We start from the raw sequence: 20,543 nt of genomic DNA, 5'->3' as shown, positions 1-20,543 counted from the left end.
GCTGAAATAAATGTGTTAGTCTCTGAGGTGCCACAAGTACTCCTGTTCTTTTTTTAGTAAAAATCTTGACTCAAACTATGGGTAGAAATTCTGTGCATGAATAATAAGAGTATAGCAGTAGGAATATACTGCCAACCACTTTACCAGGTTGGTGGTGATAGTTGTGAAATGCTCAAGGAGATTAGAGAGGCTATAAAAATAGAAAATTCAATAATGTGGGATTTCAGCTGTCCCTTTATTGACTGGGTACATGTCGCCTAAGGATGGGATGCTGAGATGAAAATTTCTACATACCTTTGTTGCTTTTTACAGATCCAGACTAACGCGGCTACCCCTCTGATACTTAACTAATCTGTTAGAATTTTTTGAGGGAGTCAACAAGCATGTGGACAAGGGTGATCCAGTCAATCAGTGTACATGGGTTTGAATAATAAGAGTATCTGGATTTTTAGAAAGCCTTTCACAAGGTCCTTCACCAAAGTAAGCAGTCATGGGATAAGAGGGGAGATCCTCTCATGGATCAGTAGCTGGTTAAAAGACAGGAAACAACGGGTAGGAATAAATGTTCAGTTTTCATAATTGAGAGAGTTAAATAGCAGGGTCCCCTAGGGGTCTGTAGTGAGGCCAATGCTGCTCAGCATATTCATCAGTGATTTGGTTAAAGGTGTAAACGGGGGTGGCAAAGTTTGCAGAGGATACAAAATTACTCAAGAAAGTTACAGCCAAAGCAGACTGTGAGGAGTTACAGAGGGATTTCATACAACTGGGTGACTGGGCAACGAAATAGCAGATGAAATTCATTGTTGATAAATGCAAAGTAAGGCACATTGGAAAACATAATGCCAATTGTACAGATACAATGACAGGTTCTAAATTAGCCATTACAACCCAAGAAAGATCTTTGAATCACCGTGGATAGTTGTTGTTGTTGTTGTTGTTGTTTTTTTTTTAAATCCACTCAATGTGCAGTATCAGTCAAAAAAGATGACAATATTGGGAACTGTTAGGAAAGGGGTATAGACAGACAGAAAATATTATAACGACACTATATAAAACCATGATATGCCCACACCTTGAATACTGTTTGCATTTCTGGTTGCCCCATCTCAGAAAAGATATATTAAAATTGGGAAAGTTACAAGAAGGGCAACAAGAATGATTAGGGGTATGGAACAGCTTCCATATGAGAAGAAATTAAAAATACTAGGACTGTTCAGCTTTATAGACTTCTGTCAGATCCCCTGTTGGGTGGAGCGGGTCTATAAAATCATGAATGGTCTGGCGAAAGTGAATAAAGAAGTGTTTTACCCCTTCACATAACACAAGAACCAGGGGTCACCCAATTAAATTAATAGGCATCAGGTTTTAAACAAACCTACGAAAGTACTTCTTCACACAACGCAGAGTCAACCTGTGGAACTCCTTGCTAGAGGATGTTGTGAAGGCCAAAAGTATAACTGGGTTCAGAAAAGAATTAGATAATTTAATGGAGGATAGGTCAATCAATGACTATTAGCAAGGATTGGCAGGGATGTAACCCATGTTCTGAGTGTCCCTAAGCTTCTGACTGCCGGATACTGGGATTGAACAACAGGGAATGGATCACTTGATAATTGCCCTGTTCTGTTCAGTCCCTCTGAAGCAGCTAGCATTGGCCACTGTTGGAAGGCAGGATATTGGCCTAGATGGACCATTGGTCTGGCCCAGTATGGCCATTTTTATGTTCACCTCACAACTGGGTAGTGACTGCTTGTTAACCACCCATCATTGGGGATGTTCTGAGACCATTTGGAAGGAGAGAAGGATTACTTAACAGTAAGTGTTCTTTGACTATATTGCCTCTGCAGATCCATGCCGGATTTCCCACTTCTGAAGAATCACTTTGGAGGAGTCACTTCAATTTTAGTGGAAGGAAATAATTGAGGGAGATTGGGACTGGAGTTCCTTCCTTAATGTTTACGGGTGTGTCTACACTAGAGCAGCATAGCAATGGCACTGCGGTGCTCTAGTGTAGACCTGTGGTCACCAACTGGTTGATCGTGATTAACTGGTTGATCCTGGAGACTCTCCCAGTCGATCGCAATCTCTGGTCGCTAAAAGTCTGGTGCAGCAGGTCTGTCGCTAAGGCAGGCTCCTTGCCTGCCCCAGCCCCATGCCGCTCCCAGAAGCGGCCATCACGCCTCCGGGGGAGGGGAGGCAGGGGTCTCCGTGCACTGCTCCTACCTGCAAACACCACCCATGCAGTTCCCATTGGCCAGGAATGGGGAACTCTGGCCAATGGGAGCTGCAGGGGTGGTGCCTGCAGAGAGGGGCGTTGGCCCCTTCTGTGAGCAGCGTGGGGCCGGGGCAGGCAGGAGCCTTCTTTAGCCCCGCTGCATCACCAACCGGGAGCCACCTCAAATAACTGCAGCCTGGCAGAACCCCAATCCCCTGCCCCTCACAGAGCCAGCACCCCAATCCCCCTCCTGCACCCAAGCCTCAGCCCCCTCCTGGAGTCTGCACCCTGAACCCCCTCCTGCACTCCAGCCCTGAGGGGCCCCCAAGCCTGCACCCTGAACCCCTGTCCCAGCCCTGAGCCCCCTCCCAGAGCCAGCACCCCATACCCCCTCCTGAACCCCATATCCTTGCCCTGAGCCCCTCCGTGAGCCAGCATCCTGTACCTTCTGTCCCAGCCCGGAGCCCCCTCCTGCACCCAAACTCCCTCCCAGAGCTTGCATCCCTCACCTCCTCCTGCACCCCAACCCCCTGCCCCAGGCTTAGCCCGGAGCCCCCTTCCACAATGCAAACCTCTCAGCCCAGAGCCCACACCCCGTCCTGAACCCCAACCCCTGACCCAGCCTGGTGAAAGTGAGTGAGGGTGGGGGGGAGCGAGTGACTCGGGGGAGGAGGGGTGGAAGGGGTGGGGCCTCGAGGAAGGGGCGGATAGATCCTGGGTTGCCCTTAAATTCAAAAAGTGATCTTGTGCGTAAAAAGGTTGGAGACCACTGGTGTAGACACTTCCTACATTGAAGGAAGCTGTTTTTCCGTCAGGAGAGTTAATCCACCTTTTCAATAGGCGGTAGCTAGGTCAACCTAGCTGTGTCTACACCAGGGTTTAGGTTGACCCAATTACAGAGCTGAGGGCACATCCATTTTTCACAGCTGTGAGCAACATAGGTAGGTCGATCTCTTTTTAAGTGTAGACCAGGCCTCAGTGTTGGGCTGCATGAGAAGGGGCTCCAGTAGTCGTTGCTTTTCAAGATGGTTCTTTTATCAAGTCATTTTGACATTTCCCCTTCCAAATCTTGGTGCATGAAACTTGTTATCTTAACAGTTTGTCTCATCTGGTTTATGATGTCGAAGTCCATAAGAACATGATGATTATTGACTATTAACAAAAGATTAGAACTGTCTAGAGCAGTGGTGCCCAAGCTTTTCCTGCCCCGCCCCCCATACCAGTAATTGAATGTGTCCATACACACACACCTTCCATTGCCACACAGTTGGCAGCAGAGGCGCTTGGGCTGGGGGAGGAGCTGGGGCTAGAGGTGGAGAGGGAATGAGGGCAGGGCTGGGGGCAAAGCAGAGGGCAGAACTCGGCTAAGTGGTGCTCCCTCCCTGCCCCCCATGGGGCTGGCCTGGGCCCTGCTGTGTGCACACCCTCAAATGTTCCTCTGCACCCACTTACGGGGGCACACCCCATAGTTTGGGGGCCACTGGTAGGGCATTAGTATTACCATTTCAGCTGCTACATTTAGGAACATCAGTGTTTTCTCCTCAACTATTTGGTGTTGGTTTTTTTTGTTTGTTTTTTATTATGTTTTTTTTTAAATACTTGAAGCCAAAAGTTGAAATTTAATAGATATTTTAAAATTTGTTTGGCTGTCCTGCAGGGCTTTGGAGCGGAGCCCGGAGCTGGAGCGTGGAGCAGCTCCGGAGCAGTGGAGCTGCAGGTTTTTGCCTGGAGCTGGAGCACAGCTCCAAAGCCCTGCTCCTGTGCTCCTCATAGGCATCACTGTAGCTATAGTACAGTTGAGACATCTCCACTCCACACCCATATTTTGAGATTCCGATTTGAACAAATAAAAGCTCAGTAAAATTGCTAGGTACATACATCAGTTCTGAATCTGGAGTTGCCCTATCTACAGTGGCAGAACTTGGTAGAAACAAACACAGAACATCTTGGAAGGAGCTATTACTATAAAATAATTCTTGCCCTTTAAAAAGACTTAATAAATGATTGCATGGGGTAAATAAGGACATTCTTAGTGTAATCCTGACAGGCTTATTTATCACAAATCATCTTCCCTTCCCCTTTATGAACTGAGCCCTCTTCCTAAATGCCCTGGGTTGTGTATTGTAAATATATGTACATTTTAAATACGAAAAACTAACTAGATCAGGCAGCTAGCTAAGGCCTTTTACCTGGGCAATATTGTCCTAAAATATTACCCCTCCAGTGCCTCTGTGTATTGTATAAGGCTGAGCATGCCATCAGCACTTGTATGATAAATATTTGTCTAATGCAGTATGCTACCTCACTTGAAGCCATTAGTTAGCCATGTTTTCGACACTATTTTTTTTCTTAAACTCATGATTTGTAATAGCCACCCAGCCCTAGCTGATTAACGAACACACATGCCAAATCTGTTTTTAGGCTTTAAGACAGTTTATGTTGCCAAAGACCTATTTTGTCCTTTAGATATTTATTTGAGCCTAAACACATGTTTATTTGAGAGCTAAGACCTGCTCTAAAGGAGGAAATTGCGTTTCTTGGGGAAGTATAATATTTATAGCTTGTAAAATTCCTGGTCAGACAAGTCTGTCTTAAGAAAAAGGGGAGGAGGTTTGAGAAAGATAAGCCAAACCAAGTGTTCTCGTTTTCCTTGGAGTATCAACTTCAGGCTTAACGTACTTCTTCGTATATGACCAGCACAAATCAACCAGCAAATAGTTAAGGCCCCAATCCTTCAAAGACTTAGGTGTTGTCTACGCCTGTTAAATATGACAGCAAAAGGAGGGGGGGGAATCTTAGCGCTTCTCTATGCTTTATAACAATGTACACACTGGGGTGTGATTTCTAAAGTGCATCAACGTGTTTCCCATTAATTGGTCTGTGTTGACCATGCTAGTGCACGCTAAAAGTTTTCTAGCGCAGTTTAACATAGCGTAACAGCAGTGTGTTGAGGTGCACTACAGAACATTTAGTGCACACCAGCAGGTCTACATGGATCAATTAAAGTGCAGCGTGTTCGTGCACTTTAGAAATCATACCCTTATAATGTGCATTATCCCACTGTGTAGACAAGCCTTCAATTACACACATATATATAAAAGGTCTTATACAGTAACTCCTCACTTAATGCGATTTTTATGCAAAACGATGTTAAGTGAATTCAGTTTCCCCATAAGAATTAATGTAAATAGGGGGGGTTAGGTTCCAGGGAAACTTTTTTCGCCAGACAAAAAACATTATATGCATATACAGTATAAGTTTTAAACCGTTTAATATTGTACACAGCAATGAATGACTGTGAAGCTTGGTTGAGGTGGTGGAGTCAGAGGGAGGGATATTTCTCAGGGAATGCCTTGCTGCTAAATGATGAACTAGCACTCCGTTGAGCCCTCAAGGGTTAATACGTTGTTGTTAATGTAGCCTCACTCTACAAGGCAGCATGGACTGAGGCAGGAGGGAGGAAACACAATAGACGCAGGGCAGTAGCTGCAAACACTTCCCTGCAAAAACTGAACATGATGATGAACCCACGCCATCCAGCTGGAGCGCACCACTCCCTCTCCCTGACAGCATATGCACGGCTGCCCAAGTGCTGACTTTCCAAAGTGCTGGGGGGTGCGTGCATGAGAGAGAGACGTGCATTGCGCCTTTAAGTACGCTGACCCCACTTCAAGTATGTTGCCCTTTTAAGCAGATCAAACAGGAAGCAACAGCTTCCAGCAAGCTCCCTCCTTTCTGTCCCTCTGCCCTGTCCTCCTCTTCCGGTTTGTGGAGAGGGGGGACAGGAGCAGGGGGACATGCTGATATCAGCACCCCTCTCTCCCCCTCCCCCAGGAAGCTCCCGGGAGCAGCTCCAAGGCAGTGGGCAGGGCAGGAGCAGCATGGCAGTGGTCGGAGGGCCACCTGAACTACTGCTGGGCAGCTGTCAAGCCATGTACCTTACAGGGAATTTAGGGGAGCTGATGGGGGGGGGGAGGGGGAGACTGCTCCCCCCCATTTCTAATCCCCACAAGGAGGGGCTGCTCTTCCAGAGAATCCTCCAAACAGTGGACAAAGCAGGCAGCTGCCAAACAACGTTATAGGGGAACATTGCGCAACTTTAAACAAGCTTGTTCCCTAATAGATCAGCAACGTAACAACATTAAGTGAGACGTTACTGTACTGGTATAACTTTATTCACGTTCAGCAAAGCAAAATAAACTATACCAGTATAAAACCCCCTTATCTGGTGTAACCACATCTGCAAGAGGCTTTTAATGGCATAACTATATCAGTTTAAACAAAACAAAACAAAATCTCACCCCTTGCCGACAGCTATGCCAGTCTACACTTAACTTTACCACTGAGTAAGGCACGATAAAACTAAGCACAGTTGTAGGCCCATTTAAAATCAGTGGAACGACTCAAGTTACGGATATATTTACACTACAGTATCAATACAAGGGTTTTTTTGGTCGATATAGTTAGTCCACCTCTCCAAGAGGTGGTAGCTAGGTCAGTGGAAGAATTCTTCCATCAACCTAGCTGTGTCTACAACATGGGTTAGGTCAACCTTACTACCGTTCTCAGGATGAGAAATTTTTCATGGCACCACGTTGGGGACCCCTGTTCTGCATTATCTTGCATCAGAATTTCTATTCAATTCAAGAATTAGGAGACACCAGGGCGGAGGAGGGTTGGGGGATTTTTTCTTCATATGCATGCGTTTTTGTCCCTGACTCAACAGGCTGAGAAACCTCTTGATTTGTACAGTGGCCATATGACTCTTAATAGCTTAATGATTCCATGTCAGACTGAAAGCAACGTGCTCAGATGCAGCGTACTGTACAAGGAAATGGAATCGGCCAAGCTGTGCATCATCACCTCTGCAGTGACTAATAGAGGAGGGTAGGGAACCAGAACAGCCAAGTAAAAACAAATAGAAAAATCTTTCTAATAGAACTATATAATGAGGTTTAACGACCTTGTTATGACACAGTTGCCTTTTACAATAGTCTATTATGGGTGTCTTCCAGCTTTCCTAGCAAACTAAACTGAGTTGGTATTGATTGATGCATTCATAGGTCTCTGGTGTTGTACATGATGATTAGGGTCCTACCAAATTCACAGCCATGAACGCATCACAGATCATGAAATCTGATCTCCCCTGTGAAATCTGGTTATTGTAGGGGAGGGACAAGGTCGGGGGTGGTCCTGGCCAGGGCCAGGGAAAGACGGGACTTCCTCTTCCCCAGCAGGGGCCACTCAAGGAGCCAGGTCAGACCCACCTCTGGGAACCTAGAACTAGATAAATTCATGGAGGATAGGTCCATCAGTGGCTATTAGCCAGGATGGGCAGGGATGGTGTCCCTAGCCTCTGTTTGCCAGAAGCTGTGAATGGGTGATGGGATGGATCACTTGATGATTACCTATTCTGTTCATTCCCTCTGGGGCACTTGGTATTGGACGCTGTCGGAAGACAGGGTATTGGGCTAGATGGACCTTTGGTCTGACCCAGTATGGCTGTTCTTATGTTCTAACTTCACCTGGCTGCAAGAAGCTCTGCGGCTGCTGGCTGGGACAGCCTCCGATCCAGGCGGGAGGCTTCTGGGAAAACTTGGACATATGGTAACCCACCCCACCCATACTCTGTGAACCTCACTTCTTTGCTGCTGCTGGCGGTGGCACTGGCTTTAAAGGCTGGTTCACTAGAGGGGTGGTGAAGCACTGGAATGGGTTACCTAGGGAGGTGGTGGAACCTCCATCCTTAGAGGTTTTTAAGGCCCGGCTTGAGAAAGCCCTGGCTGGGATGATTTAGTTCAGGGGTCTCAAACTCAGATGACCCAGAGGGCCGCATGAGGACTAGTGCATTGGCCCGAGGGCCGCATCACTGACACCCCCCCCCGCTGCCTCTGGCCCTGCCCCCACTCCACCCCTTCCAATTAGGCCCCTTCCCTGCCCCATTCCAATCCCTGCCCTGAAGTCCCTGCCCCCAGGGGGTGCAGAAAGGGTGCAGGGTGCAGCAGGGGCTGAGGGCAGGGAGTTGAGGTGCAGGAGGTGTGCAGGGTGCTCAGGGCAGGGAGTTGGTGTGTGGGGTACAAGAGGGGTGTGGCAGGGGGTCGGGGTGCGGGGTGCAGCAGGTGGCTCAGGGCAGGGAGTGCAGGAGGGGTGTGGGATGTGGCAGGGGGCTCAGGGCAGGGAGTTGGGGTGTGGGATGTGGCAGGGGCTCAGGGCAAGGATTTGGGGTGTGGGATGTGGCAGGGGGCTCAGGGCAGGGAGTTGGGGTGTGGGGTACAAGAGGGGTGTGGCAGGGGGTCGGGGTGCGGGGTGCAGCAGGTGGCTCAGGGCAGGGAGTGCAGGAGGGGTGCAGGATGCGGCAGGGGGCTCAGGGCAAGGATTTGGGGGGCAGGAGGGGTGTGGGATGTGGCAGGGGGCTCAGGGCAGGGAGTTGGGGGGTGGGATGTGGCAGGGGGCTCAGGGCAGGGTGTTGGGGGTGCAGGAGGGATTCAGGGTGAGAGCTCCAGCCTGGTGCCGCTTACCTAGAGCGGCTCCGGGGTGGCAGCGGCGCTCACTGGGGCCGGGGTAGGTTCCCTGCCTGCCTTGGCCCCGGCTCCATGCTGCTCTGTTCCAGGAAGCAGCTGGAACCGTGTCCCTGCAGCCCCTGGGGGACAGGGAGGGGAAGGGGCTCAGGCTTCCCTGCTTGTGCAGCTCTTGCTGCTCTTCTAGGTACCTCCCATGAAGCTCCCATTGGCTGCGGTTCCCTGTTTCCGGCCAATGGGAGCTGTGGGGGGCGGTGCCTGGCAGGAGGCAATTCCAGAGCCCTCTGCCTCCTTCCCCCTCCCCCCGGCCCAAAGGGGCGTGCTGCCGGCTGCTTCAGAGAGCCGCGCGGCGCTTGCAGCATCAGGAGGCAATCCCATGGGTAGGCAGAGGGGCAGGGGAGCACGGGGAGCTTGGCGGGCCACACACAAGAGCCCCGCAGGCAGCGTGTTTGAGACCCCTGATTTAGTTGGTCCTGCTTTAAGCGGGGAGTTGGACTAGATGACCTCCTGAGGTCTCTTCCAAACCTAAACTTGTATGTATGTATGTATGTATATATGGTACCCAGCCAGCAGCCACTGCTCTCCAGCTGCCCAGCTCTGAAGGCAGCGCCCCTGCCTGCAGCAGTGCAGAAGTGAGGGTGGCAATCCCATGACCCCTCTACAATAACCTTGCAACCCCCATGACCCTCTTTGGGTCAGGACCCCCCCGTCCCCAGTTACACCCCCATGAAATCATAAAATAGATTATTTTTAAAATCCAATGACCGTGAAATTGGTCAAAACGGACTATGAATTTGGTAGGGCCCTAATGATTTCCTTCAGTGGCAGTTCTTTCTACCCTTTAGATGAAGTTTGAGAGTATACCTTGGATTTGGTGGAAAACACTTTCTTGTGAAGCCAATTTTTTAAATGTCCGAGGTATTGTTCTGCCACCTTTTGGCAAGACTCAGATCTGGGGCTTTGCTTTTTCGAGGCTGATGAGTCATATCTTAAAAGAAAGCCATGCTCCTCTTGGTCAGTGCACCATTCAGAATGCTGACATGTTATTAAACCTTCTTATCAATGTGAATTGTACTGGGGCTGAAGTTTATTAAAAGCAACATTTTTATGAGTTTTCAGCTGATGTGACAAGTCCCTGCAGGTTGCGAGGATTGGGTGTTGGAGACAGAAGACTAGCTACCAGGGAAACTTGTTTTGAATGTGTAACTTACTCAGATTGGTAAAGCACCATGGAAACTAGTATTCAATAGGCTCAAATCTGCTATTTTAAATCACATTTTGTGCCAAATCTACTCTAAAGTGTTTAAGGCTTTCTTTAAATGTTCATGTTTCATACCCTCTATGAAATAAAGACATATAGTATCAGTTATCCAAGTGGAATGAAGGAAATTAAAGTAATTCTTGCTAGTGTGTGTTGTGTGGGGGGGGGGATAGTTGGTGCACATGCAGAGGATATGACTTCAATTTGGGGGCATTCGGATAAACAAGACTTTACTGGATTGAAAAGTTTAGCAGCAGCATATTGGACTCTCAGTGGGTTAGTTTATCCCCAGAGGCAAATTTCATGTTGCTTTGTCAACTTAGTGTTTGTGGTGACATCCAAAACCAAGGGGAGGCTGGGCACTTATTCAGAGTGGGAAGCCCACAACACAATCTAGGGTGTACAGGGAGAAGAGGAAATTACCTAAATTAGGAGCTATATTGTACATTAATGTTGTTAGCAGAGAAATTGACCCTTTCTCCAAAAGTTGATCCCTACAACCTCCCATAATGCTTGTGACATCTGACTTTTTCTGAGTCCTCCCATTCAATTGCAGGTGTGGCAGTTGTCCTGCTAGATGGATTTGAATATTGGCAGACTCCACTCCCCAGTCACTTGCATAAAATCTTTCTTTACAAAGTAAATGGAAGGGACACATCGTCGCTTTTTGGCGGGTTTGTTTTTTTTACTAAATTTAATTTAAAATTTCCCTTTCTGCAAGCATCCTTGAACATAGTATAGCCTGGATATTTGATAGGAAATCCTTAATTTTTTTTAAAGAGCCTTTTCTAAGGGTTTCTGGTTTCTGGTTGACAGTAAGGGGCCTGCTCAGCAAAGGAGAGCAGTTGGGCACAGACCCAGTGCCACCCACACCATTTGTACCTGTTTCTTCTTCTCACCTGCCTGCTTTCTGGCCTTGACAGCAGCATTGCAACGTAGGGCTTCTTAGGGCACATCTACGTGAGGATAAAAGAGCCAGGGCATGAGCCGCTAAACGTTGCTGGGTAGATGTTCTGGCTTGGGCTGGGACCCTCCACCCTTGTAGGCAACCTAAGCCCAAACGCCTGCACACCAATTTTTTGGCTCAAGGCCCACAAGCCTAAGTCAGCTGACCTGACCTCCCCTGGGCTTCTAAACTCCTAGAAAGGATCTGCAGAGGAGCCCCAAGAGGTAATGATCTCCCCCCCCCCCCCGCCCCTTCCAACACACACACACACTCACTCCTGATTCTAATCATCAGAAGTGTTACTTGAAACAGTAGTAGGTAATGTTTTGAGACTGAAATGTTTGGGGAGCTTAAATTCATAGTTTCCCTTGCCGAAGTGCCCTTTGAATTGTTTTTCCCCCCTACGGCCGTTAAGCGGCTAATGTTAAAGTTGGCCTCTTTGGGTATGTTTACACTGCAGCTGGAAGCAAGTTTCCCAACCGAGGTAGACAGACTTACACGAGTGGGGCTGAAACTAGCGCAGTGTGACCATTGTGGCTTGGGCTTTCAAGCCTAGGGAATCGGAGCTGCAGCCCGAGTAGCAGTATCCATGCTGCTACTTTTTATCTGCTAGCTGGAGTCTGTCTACCTGGGCTAGGAGGCTTGCTCCCAGCTCAGTGTAGACATCCCTCGTGTCCTAAAGAACTTCTGCAGCTCACTGACCGACTCTGTTGGCTACTTCTGGGTCCTGATGATGTGCAGCGGGAATTCAAGTTGCTTGTGTGTGCAACATGCTAAAAATCCTCACGTATTTTTGGAAGAGGCCTGCCTGCCATTTTGTCCTCAAACTTTGAATTATACAAGTGTAAAGCTTCTTTAACTATTCATTTCTACTCCTCCAGCATTCATTGTGTAAATACAGCCTGAAAATCCCAGCAAGCGCCTAATGGACAAAGATTATACCAATTTATGTATAAGGAGAAAACTGGCAAACTCTTACTCAACAGGCTGGGAGGGAAGTCTCCACTTATCAAATGAGGCAAGAGTAAAGCATAAATGATACCAGTACTCACTGGTAACAATGACCCTTCTTGGGAAATGTCATGTTTTACTCATAGACTCATAGACTTTAAGGTCAGAAGGGACCAATATGGTCATCTAGTCTGACCCCCCGCATGATGCAGGCCACAAAAGCTGACCCCCTCACTTTCCCTTAGCTCTGCTGTTGAAGTCTCCAGATCGTGATCTAAAGACTTCAAGACGCAGAGAATCTTCCAGCTTGCGACCCCTGCCCTATGCTGCGGAGGAAGGCGAAAAACCTCCAGGGCCACTGCCAATCCACCCTGGAGGAAAATTCCTTCCCGACCCCAAATATGGCGATCAGCAGAACCCCGAGCATACAGGCAAGAATCTCTAGCCAGACCCTCATTTTACCAGCGATGGCCGTTATTGCCTAATTGATTAGAATCATGTAATCCCATCAAACCATTCCCTCCATAAACTTATCTAGCCTAATCTTGAAGCCAGAGAGGTCTTTCGCCCCCACCATTTCCCTCGGAAGGCTGTTCCAAAATTTCACCCCTCTGACGGTTAGAAACCTTCGTCTAATTTCAAGCCTAAATTTCCCCACGGCCAGTTTATATCCATTCGTTCTCGTGTCCACATTAGCACTGAGCTGAAATAATTTCTCCCCCTCCCTGGTATTTATCCCTTTGATATATTTGAAGAGAGCAATCATATCCCCCCTCAGCCTTCTTTTGGTTAGGCTAAACAAACCAAGCTCCTCTAGTCTCCTTTCATAGGAAAGGTTTTCCATTCCTCGGATCATCCTAGTTGCCCTTCTCTGTACCCGTTCCAGTTTCAGTTCATCCCTTTTAAACATAGGAGACCAGAACTGCACACAGTACTCCAAGTGAGGTCTCACCAGCTCCTTGTATAACGGAAGCAGCACCTCCCTGTCCCTACTAGAAATACCTCGCCTTATGCATCCCAAGATCGCATTAGCTTTTTTCGCAGCCACGTCGCATTGCCGACTCATAGTCATCCTGCGATCAACCAGGACTCCGAGGTCCTTCTCCTCCTCAGTCACTTCTAACCTATGCGTCCCTAGCTTATAACTGAAATTCTTATTAGTCATCCCTAAATGCATCACCTTACACTTCTCACTATTAAATCTCATCCTATTACTAATACTCCAATTTACAAGGTCATCCAAGTCTCCCTGCAGAATATCCCGATCCTTCTCCGAGTTGGCAACGCCTCCCAACTTTGTGTCATCCGCAAACTTTATCAGCCCACTCCTACATTTGGTTCCGAGGTCAGTAACGAATAGATTAAATAAAATCGGACCCAGAACCGAACCTTGAGGAACCCCACTGGTGACCTCCCTCCAATCTGACAGTTCACCTTTCAGTACTACCCTCTGCAGTCTCCCCTTTAACCAGTTCCTTATCCACCTCTGGATTTTCCCATCGATCCCCATCTTATTCAATTTAACCAATAATTCCTCATGCGGAACCGTATCAAACGCTTTACTAAAATCGAGGTATATTAGATCCACCGCATTTCCTTTATCTAGAAGGTCTGTTACTTTCTCAAAGAAGGAGATCAGGTTGGTTTGGCACGACCTGCCTTTCGTAAACCCATGTTGTAATTTGTCCCAATTGCCATTCACCTCAAGGTCCTTAACTACTTTCTCCTTCAAGATTTTCTCCAAGATCTTACATACTACAGAAGTTAAACTAACAGGCCTGTAGTTACCCGGGTCACTTTTTTTCCCCTTCTTGAAAATAGGAACCACATTAGCTATTCTCCAGTCCAACGGTACCACCCCCGAGTTTACAGATTCATTAAAAATTGTCGCCAAGGGGCTCGCAATTTCTCGCGCCAGTTCCTTCAGTATTCTAGGATGAAGATCATCCGGTCCGCCCGATTTAGTCCCGTTTAGCTGGTCAAGTTTGGCTTCCACCTCTGATACTGTAATGTCTATCCCCCCTCCTCTATTCCCCTCTGTCCTACTCCCTCTATTCCTAAACCCTTCATCGTTTTGAGGATGTTGATTTAAGTACCTAGTACGTGTGTGCATTGTCTGTTCCCTAACTCCTGTCAGTGTTGGATTTCTCTGTACTGAACACTTCTGATGGGCGGGGGGGGGGGCAGGAGAAGTCAGTGGACTGTGTGTTAATGCAAGCTGGTGTGCCTTGTTTGTTTGTTTTTTGTTTTTCGAGGGTTTAGCTTGTTCTTGTAGGTGTTCAGCATGCATCTTGAAATGATTGAGGAAATATACCACAAACCCAGAAACGCACAGAATTCTAGTTAATTTCCACAGTGCCTGTAAATGTAATAAGTGCCATGTGGTGGTGGTGGAGCCGTGTATACCTGACTTTTGCTCTGTAATGTGAGGGCATTTATCCAGAGTGTGTTTTTTGTTTGTTTTTAACAACTCATGGAGCACGAGTGTAGACAAGGCTACAGGTACGTAGGCCTAATTGACACGGCGTTGAAAGGCTGCCAGCACCTTGCCTGGTGTTCCCACTGTTACTACAACTCGTGGAGGTCTACAAGTGCTAACATTGAAAATTCATCACAAAGTAACTGATGTAGACGAGGCTGAAAAGAGTTGAATTGAACAGCTGAGTAGCAAAATTTCTACCCCCTCTCCCTCCCCCCCAACGTTGTCACAGGTAAACCCTTAGCATGCACCTAAGCCAGTGAATTTCTTTTCATCTTAAACGTTGACATCTATTAGAAGATTGCTTTTGTCAGTAGAACTGACATTCCATAAAATTCTCGATGGTGCGGTAAACGCTGTGCTCGAGGAGATGAAAACTTTTATTGCATCACTTACAACTCTGATATCTCAGTGAGTTTAATTTCACTTTCTTCTCTGGGAAACATTGGAAAGGTGCTATCTTTAATAATGTGTTTTTATAAAAAAAAAAAAAAAAAAAAACTATAGAAATAACACAGCCTCATCGAATAGGCCAAGCACTAGGGCAGTGGTTCCCAAACTTTAAGAACCTGTGAACCCCTTTCGCTAAAATGTCAAGTCTCGTGAACCCCCTCCTAAAAAATGAATATTTCCAGGGATTTTCTCCTTTACCTGAATATAAATTATAAAAGCCGTGATCTTAGTAATATAAAATTTGTTTTTATGAGACACTTTATTACACACTATTCATTATTATTATTAATCATTACAGTTTTTTTATTATATTATGAAAATGGCAACACGCTTCCAAGATCTCACTTTCATAGCCTGTATCACTTTGAATAAGCCTGTTATAGGACAAGGCTCCTATGTTTCATCAAGGAGTATCAGATGTGAAACAGCATGAAGGTATTTAAGAAGCCAACTCAAAGAGTTCCTCCTACACAATCTTTCAGGTCTTGAGCAGTCCAGGCAAACAACACACGTTACAACAAAGCTTAAACTTGTTCTTCATAATAATTTAAAAAAACAATACTATTGTTTAATTTTTAATGCCTATTTAATTTTAAAAATATCAAAAAATATCCACCTCCCTTTCCATTTCTTATAAGGAGTCTTGAAGTTTAAATCTCCTCAGTGTGATAGATAGGCTTGCTTTGAGCTGCTTAGCTCTTGGAAGTCCAGGGGCTCTGGGCTGCTGGCCCTGTGCTGCCCAAGATCCCTAGGGACAGTTCTGTCCGCCATTAGGGAATTTTTTCCTGAGAACCCCCTGTAACATTTCGCGAACCCCCAGGGGTTCACGAACCCCAGTTTGGGAACCACTGCACTAGGGGAATTGCCTTCAGAATAGATTGTAGTATTAAGGAATAATGTAAAAACACTTTTTTAAAGTGATTAAGAAAAATCAATTGAATAATGTTACTGCACAGTGTGTTAGTCTCACCCTTGTGGTCACCACAGATCAGCATGGAAATAATTGAGAGAGAAGTTTTTGCTGCTTTCACTGACGTTACTTGTGAGAAGACCAGATGGCTTCAGGTTTCACCCTTGCAGTTCCTTGGAGCTTGCAAGCGTTTTAAAACAGTAGATTGTTTTCTTGTGGTTTTTTTAAAATCATTCTTTACTAAATATGTGTTTCTTTCCTCTAAACAGGTTGCAAAATAAAAGCATTAAGGGCCAAGACGAATACCTACATTAAGACCCCTGTTCGTGGAGAAGAACCCATTTTTGTCGTCACTGGACGAAAAGAGGATGTAGCCATGGCTAAAAGGGAAATTCTCTCAGCAGCTGAACACTTCTCCATGATCAGAGCATCACGCAACAAAAATGGTCCTGCTCTGGGCGGGTTGCCATGTACTCCCAACCTGCCAGGTCAGACTACAGTCCAAGTCAGGGTGCCTTACCGTGTAGTTGGGCTAGTGGTTGGACCCAAAGGAGCTACAATCAAAAGAATTCAGCAGCAGACACACACATACATTGTTACTCCCAGCAGAGACAAGGAGCCAGTCTTTGAGGTTACAGGGATGCCCGAAAATGTAGACCGTGCACGTGAAGAAATAGAAATGCATATTGCCATGCGCACTGGAAACTACATTGAGCTGAATGAAGAAAATGATTTCCATTACAATGGTACAGATGTGAGCTTTGAAGGTGGCACTCTTGGATCTGCTTGGCTTACTTCCAATCCTGTCCCTCCTAGCCGCACCAGAATGATTTCTAATTATAGAAATGACAGCTCCAGCTCCTTAGGAAGTGGCTCCACTGATTCCTATTTTGGAAGCAATAGATTGGCTGACTTCAGCCCAACAAGTCCATTCAGCACAGGAAACTTTTGGTTTGGAGAAACGTTGCCTTCAGTGGGCACAGAAGATCTTGCAGTTGACTCTCCTGCGTATGACTCCTTACCAACGCCTTCCCAAACTATCTGGACCCCTTTTGAACCAGTAAACCCGCTATCTGGCTTTGGTAGCGACCCTACTGGTAACATGAAGACTCAGCGTCGAGGGAGTCAGCCATCCACTCCTCGTCTGTCACCTACATTTCCTGAAACTTTGGAACATCCGCTTGCTAGGAGAGTGAGAAGTGATCCACCCAGTACATGCAACCAGGTTGGCCTTCCAATATACATCCCTGCTTTTTCTAATGGTACCAACAGCTACTCCTCTTCCAATGGCGGTTCTACATCCAGTTCGCCACCCGAGTCTAGACGAAAGCATGACTGTGTGATATGCTTTGAGAATGAAGTTATTGCTGCCCTAGTTCCTTGTGGCCACAATCTCTTCTGTATGGAATGTGCCAACAAGATCTGTGAAAAAGAAACTCCATCATGTCCAGTTTGCCAGACCGCTGTTACTCAGGCAATCCAAATTCACTCTTAAATATATATAGATATTATATATGGACTTTTTAAACTCTTAAAGGCATGGGTGTAATGGTACCCCCCCCCCAGTAAACTTCCTAATTAATTCTGACTGTTATTGGGCTTTCTTGGGATTAGGCTAAAGTTGTTAGTAAATTTATACTTTCTAAAAGGCTGCTACGGTAACACTAAACCTAGATGGTCTCTGTCCGGTTTGGTTTAAACAGATGGCATGTTTATCAGAGATACATCTGGTATAAGGCTAAGGCACAGTAGGGGGGAAACTTTAGATCAATTTCATAACCAAGAAAACAAATGAATTTTACAGGTTTTCTTAGTGATCTGTATTAGTGTTGGTAATGTCTATGTTCCGGAGGCAATGAACCCCATAGCCTAAACAGAGAATTAGTCTGCACAGGAGGGTTCATGGTATTATTGATGTATCAAAAAACACTTCCAATGCTGCCTTCTTTACACTGCCAGTTTTGAAATAGGTTTTGGGTTTTGTTTAGTTTTATTTTACAACAACTTACGCCTAATTCTTCAGTATTGCAAATAACTTTTTAATGCACAGTTTGATTTTTTTTTTTTTTTTTTTTTTTTGGAATGGGTAAGGTTGTTGGCAGTTTTAAATAGATCACTGTTAATTGGGGGGAGGGGGGGAGAACGGGACGGACTGCCAAATTGACCTTCATCTCACCCAGTTTGTGAACAATGGTATGTTCAGAGGATCAGGAACGATTTGGTCTCCTTCATTGTGAATTCCTACCCATTGCTTTTCTTAATGGAATGTGGAGTAGCCTGACTGTGGCTTGATCCCATTTCAGTAAGGGCTTTGGGGTGCACATACTTTGGCTAATAGTGAGGATGCTAACATTCCATTCACTAGTCTGATCAAGGTGTTCTTAAATTACATTTTAGAGATTATATAGTTCAAAATGTGAAGCATTTTTATGTTCAATCCATACTTGTCTTGCACATTATATAAATATATATATATATATTTTATTTTAGTAAGGTAAAGGAAAATAGGGGAGGCGTGTATGTGCTCTTGTATAATTCCTGAAAGCAGCTGTGACCATGGCCCTTCAATTGTTTTACGTCATTTCAAAACTGTTTCCAATCACAACAAAAAATGTCTTTTGAATGTGCTGCTTACATTTCAACCTGTGGATGTCTCTAGCTTCTTCATCCTCAGTATGTTCCAAAATCTGTGCTGGCATATGAAAAAATGAAAACCCCCCACACACACAAAGTGGAATTTTCTATTATTTTTTTAAGCGTTATTTTCCCAAGACACACACAAGCTTTTTTCCTCAGTATAGCAAAACAAATTCTATGTATTGAACTAGTAAATATACAGAAATTTTATTTTTTATTTCCACTTGAAGAGTTACATTTCGTATAAAAGTTTACAAATAATGGTTTTTATTTGACGATTTTTTCAGTATAAGAGTTGCCTTGATGGCATATTATGTAATGCATAACTTTAATGCTAATTGCTTGTAGAATAGTTAAATGTCAGTATTGAAACCTAATCTTTAGCTGCAGTCTTGTAGATATGAACAAATGTTCACCAAGCATGTATTTTGTATTTTATTGCATTGTACACTGCAACTAATAAGCCAAGGAATCGACAGATATTAGGTGCGTGTACCATTTCTATAAACCACAAACTAACAATGACAAACTATCAATATAGTTTAGTATTTGCTAATTTTACTACACTCTTTTTGTTATGTATATGTAGGGAGGTCATAGGGATTATAAATTCAATTTGAGTAAAGTTTAAAAACCATATATTTTATGATAAAGGGCCTTTAACTTATGATGGCCAAAGCACTGATATTATATATTTGCTGTAAAGAGAATTATAAGAGTTTTATTTTTCTGATATTAAAAGTTACTTAATAAAGACTTGTTTCCATTAACTTGAATGTTTTCTGATTTTTGCTGTCTTCATGGTTCTCATTTCAAGCCACGTTTGGGAAACTATAATCTGACTTGGCTCCTTTTCCCTCCCTTAAAACTTGGGGGTTGTATTGCTTAAGTGCTTTGCAAGTGAATAGTTTTTAATTTTACACATAATCTTTAAAAAAAAAAAAATAGCAATGACTGACCAAATTTCAGAAAAGTTAGTTGTAGGACTGGTAATATCTGAGAGCAAATAGTCAAAATAATTTAGAAATTTTCTGTTCCAAGCCCATCTAAGATAAATTTATTTCCCTTCTTAGATACACACAAATGCAGCAGAAGAGAATTATCACATATTTGTTTGAACTAGTGTTTTACTTTCATTATTTCAGCAGTGTCAGTTCCTTGCTGATTTCAAGTTGCAGGTATAATTTTTTTTGCCTTTCCCATTTAATTGAAATTTTTAAACCATATCAGGTGCATTGCATTTGGTGTTAAACTGAATGTGAACACAGATGCGTTGAGGTCTCAAGCATGGTATCTGTTCTACTTACTAAGGGTCAGATTCTGTTGCTCACCCTCATTTTGATCCATAACTCGCTCTGCAAGCCACCCAGTTCTGATCCATTTTAGGAGTTTATAGCTCCCATTACTGTAGTGTTTGAGCATCTCAAACTTTAATGCATTTATCCTCTCAACGCCCCTGAGAGGTAGGGAAGTGCTATGATCCTGATTTGACACATGGGGACCTGAGGCACAGAGCAATTCAACTACTTGTCAAGGGTCACACAGGAATCCTGAGGCAGTGTGAGTTATTGAATCCCAGGCTGCTGCTCTAACCACTGGGCTACCCTTCCTCTGATTTCAGTGAGCTATAACTCAGCATGAGTAAGAGTGCAGAACTTGGCCCTAAATTGCCTTCAGAAACTGTCCAGAACTAGAAGGCGTGTGTATGTGTGTTAAAAATAGGTATAATCTAACTGGGGGCAGTAAAGGATTTCTACCACCCGGCCAGATTCTGATGCCTCTGGTGCAGGCTGCTGCTGCTCAGGGTATCAATCTGCTGCCTTAGGATTAAAAGGGAAGAGTGAAGACAAATGTCCCTGTAAAGAAAAGGAGTTCTCTGTTGACCTCTCCATTTGAAGGGCCTGGAATCTGCAGCACTGGGTTGTTTGAGCACCACGATGTACTTCAGTCCAAGCTCTTATGAAATGATGATGTAGCTCTTATAGTAATCACTATCCAGTAGGCATTGTTGAAGTGATTGCTCTCTGCCAGCAGCAATAACAAGTGTATTGAATAAAAGTCATGCTATTTATCTTCAAGCCTCTAAACATGCTGGGCCCTGATTATTTTAGAGACAGCCTGCCACTCTCTAATCATCGCCTACCCTGACTTCCGTATTCCTCGGCGTCTCTAT

The 20,543-nt window shown here is 45.1% G+C and overlaps 1 protein-coding gene across 1 annotated transcript in view; it reads left to right on the top strand.

The window, feature by feature from the left end:
* Positions 1–19,121, top strand: part of MEX3C (mex-3 RNA binding family member C) — a 35,724-nt gene extending 16,603 nt beyond the window's left edge. Inside the window, exon 2 of the mRNA XM_024205041.2 lies at positions 16,003–19,121. Coding sequence (XP_024060809.2) covers positions 16,003–17,228 — 1,226 coding nt within the window. The 3' untranslated portion in view covers positions 17,229–19,121. The remainder of the gene's footprint in view (positions 1–16,002) is intronic.
* The last annotated feature ends 1,422 nt before the right edge of the window (positions 19,122–20,543 follow it).

Source organism: Terrapene carolina, unplaced genomic scaffold (assembly GCF_002925995.2).
Source record: "Terrapene carolina triunguis isolate 2854851 unplaced genomic scaffold, T_m_triunguis-2.0 Scaffold69, whole genome shotgun sequence".
Taxonomy (NCBI): domain Eukaryota; kingdom Metazoa; phylum Chordata; order Testudines; family Emydidae; genus Terrapene; species Terrapene triunguis.
Note: the sequence above shows the minus strand (reverse complement) of the source record. Positions and strands in the feature narration are given on the sequence as shown.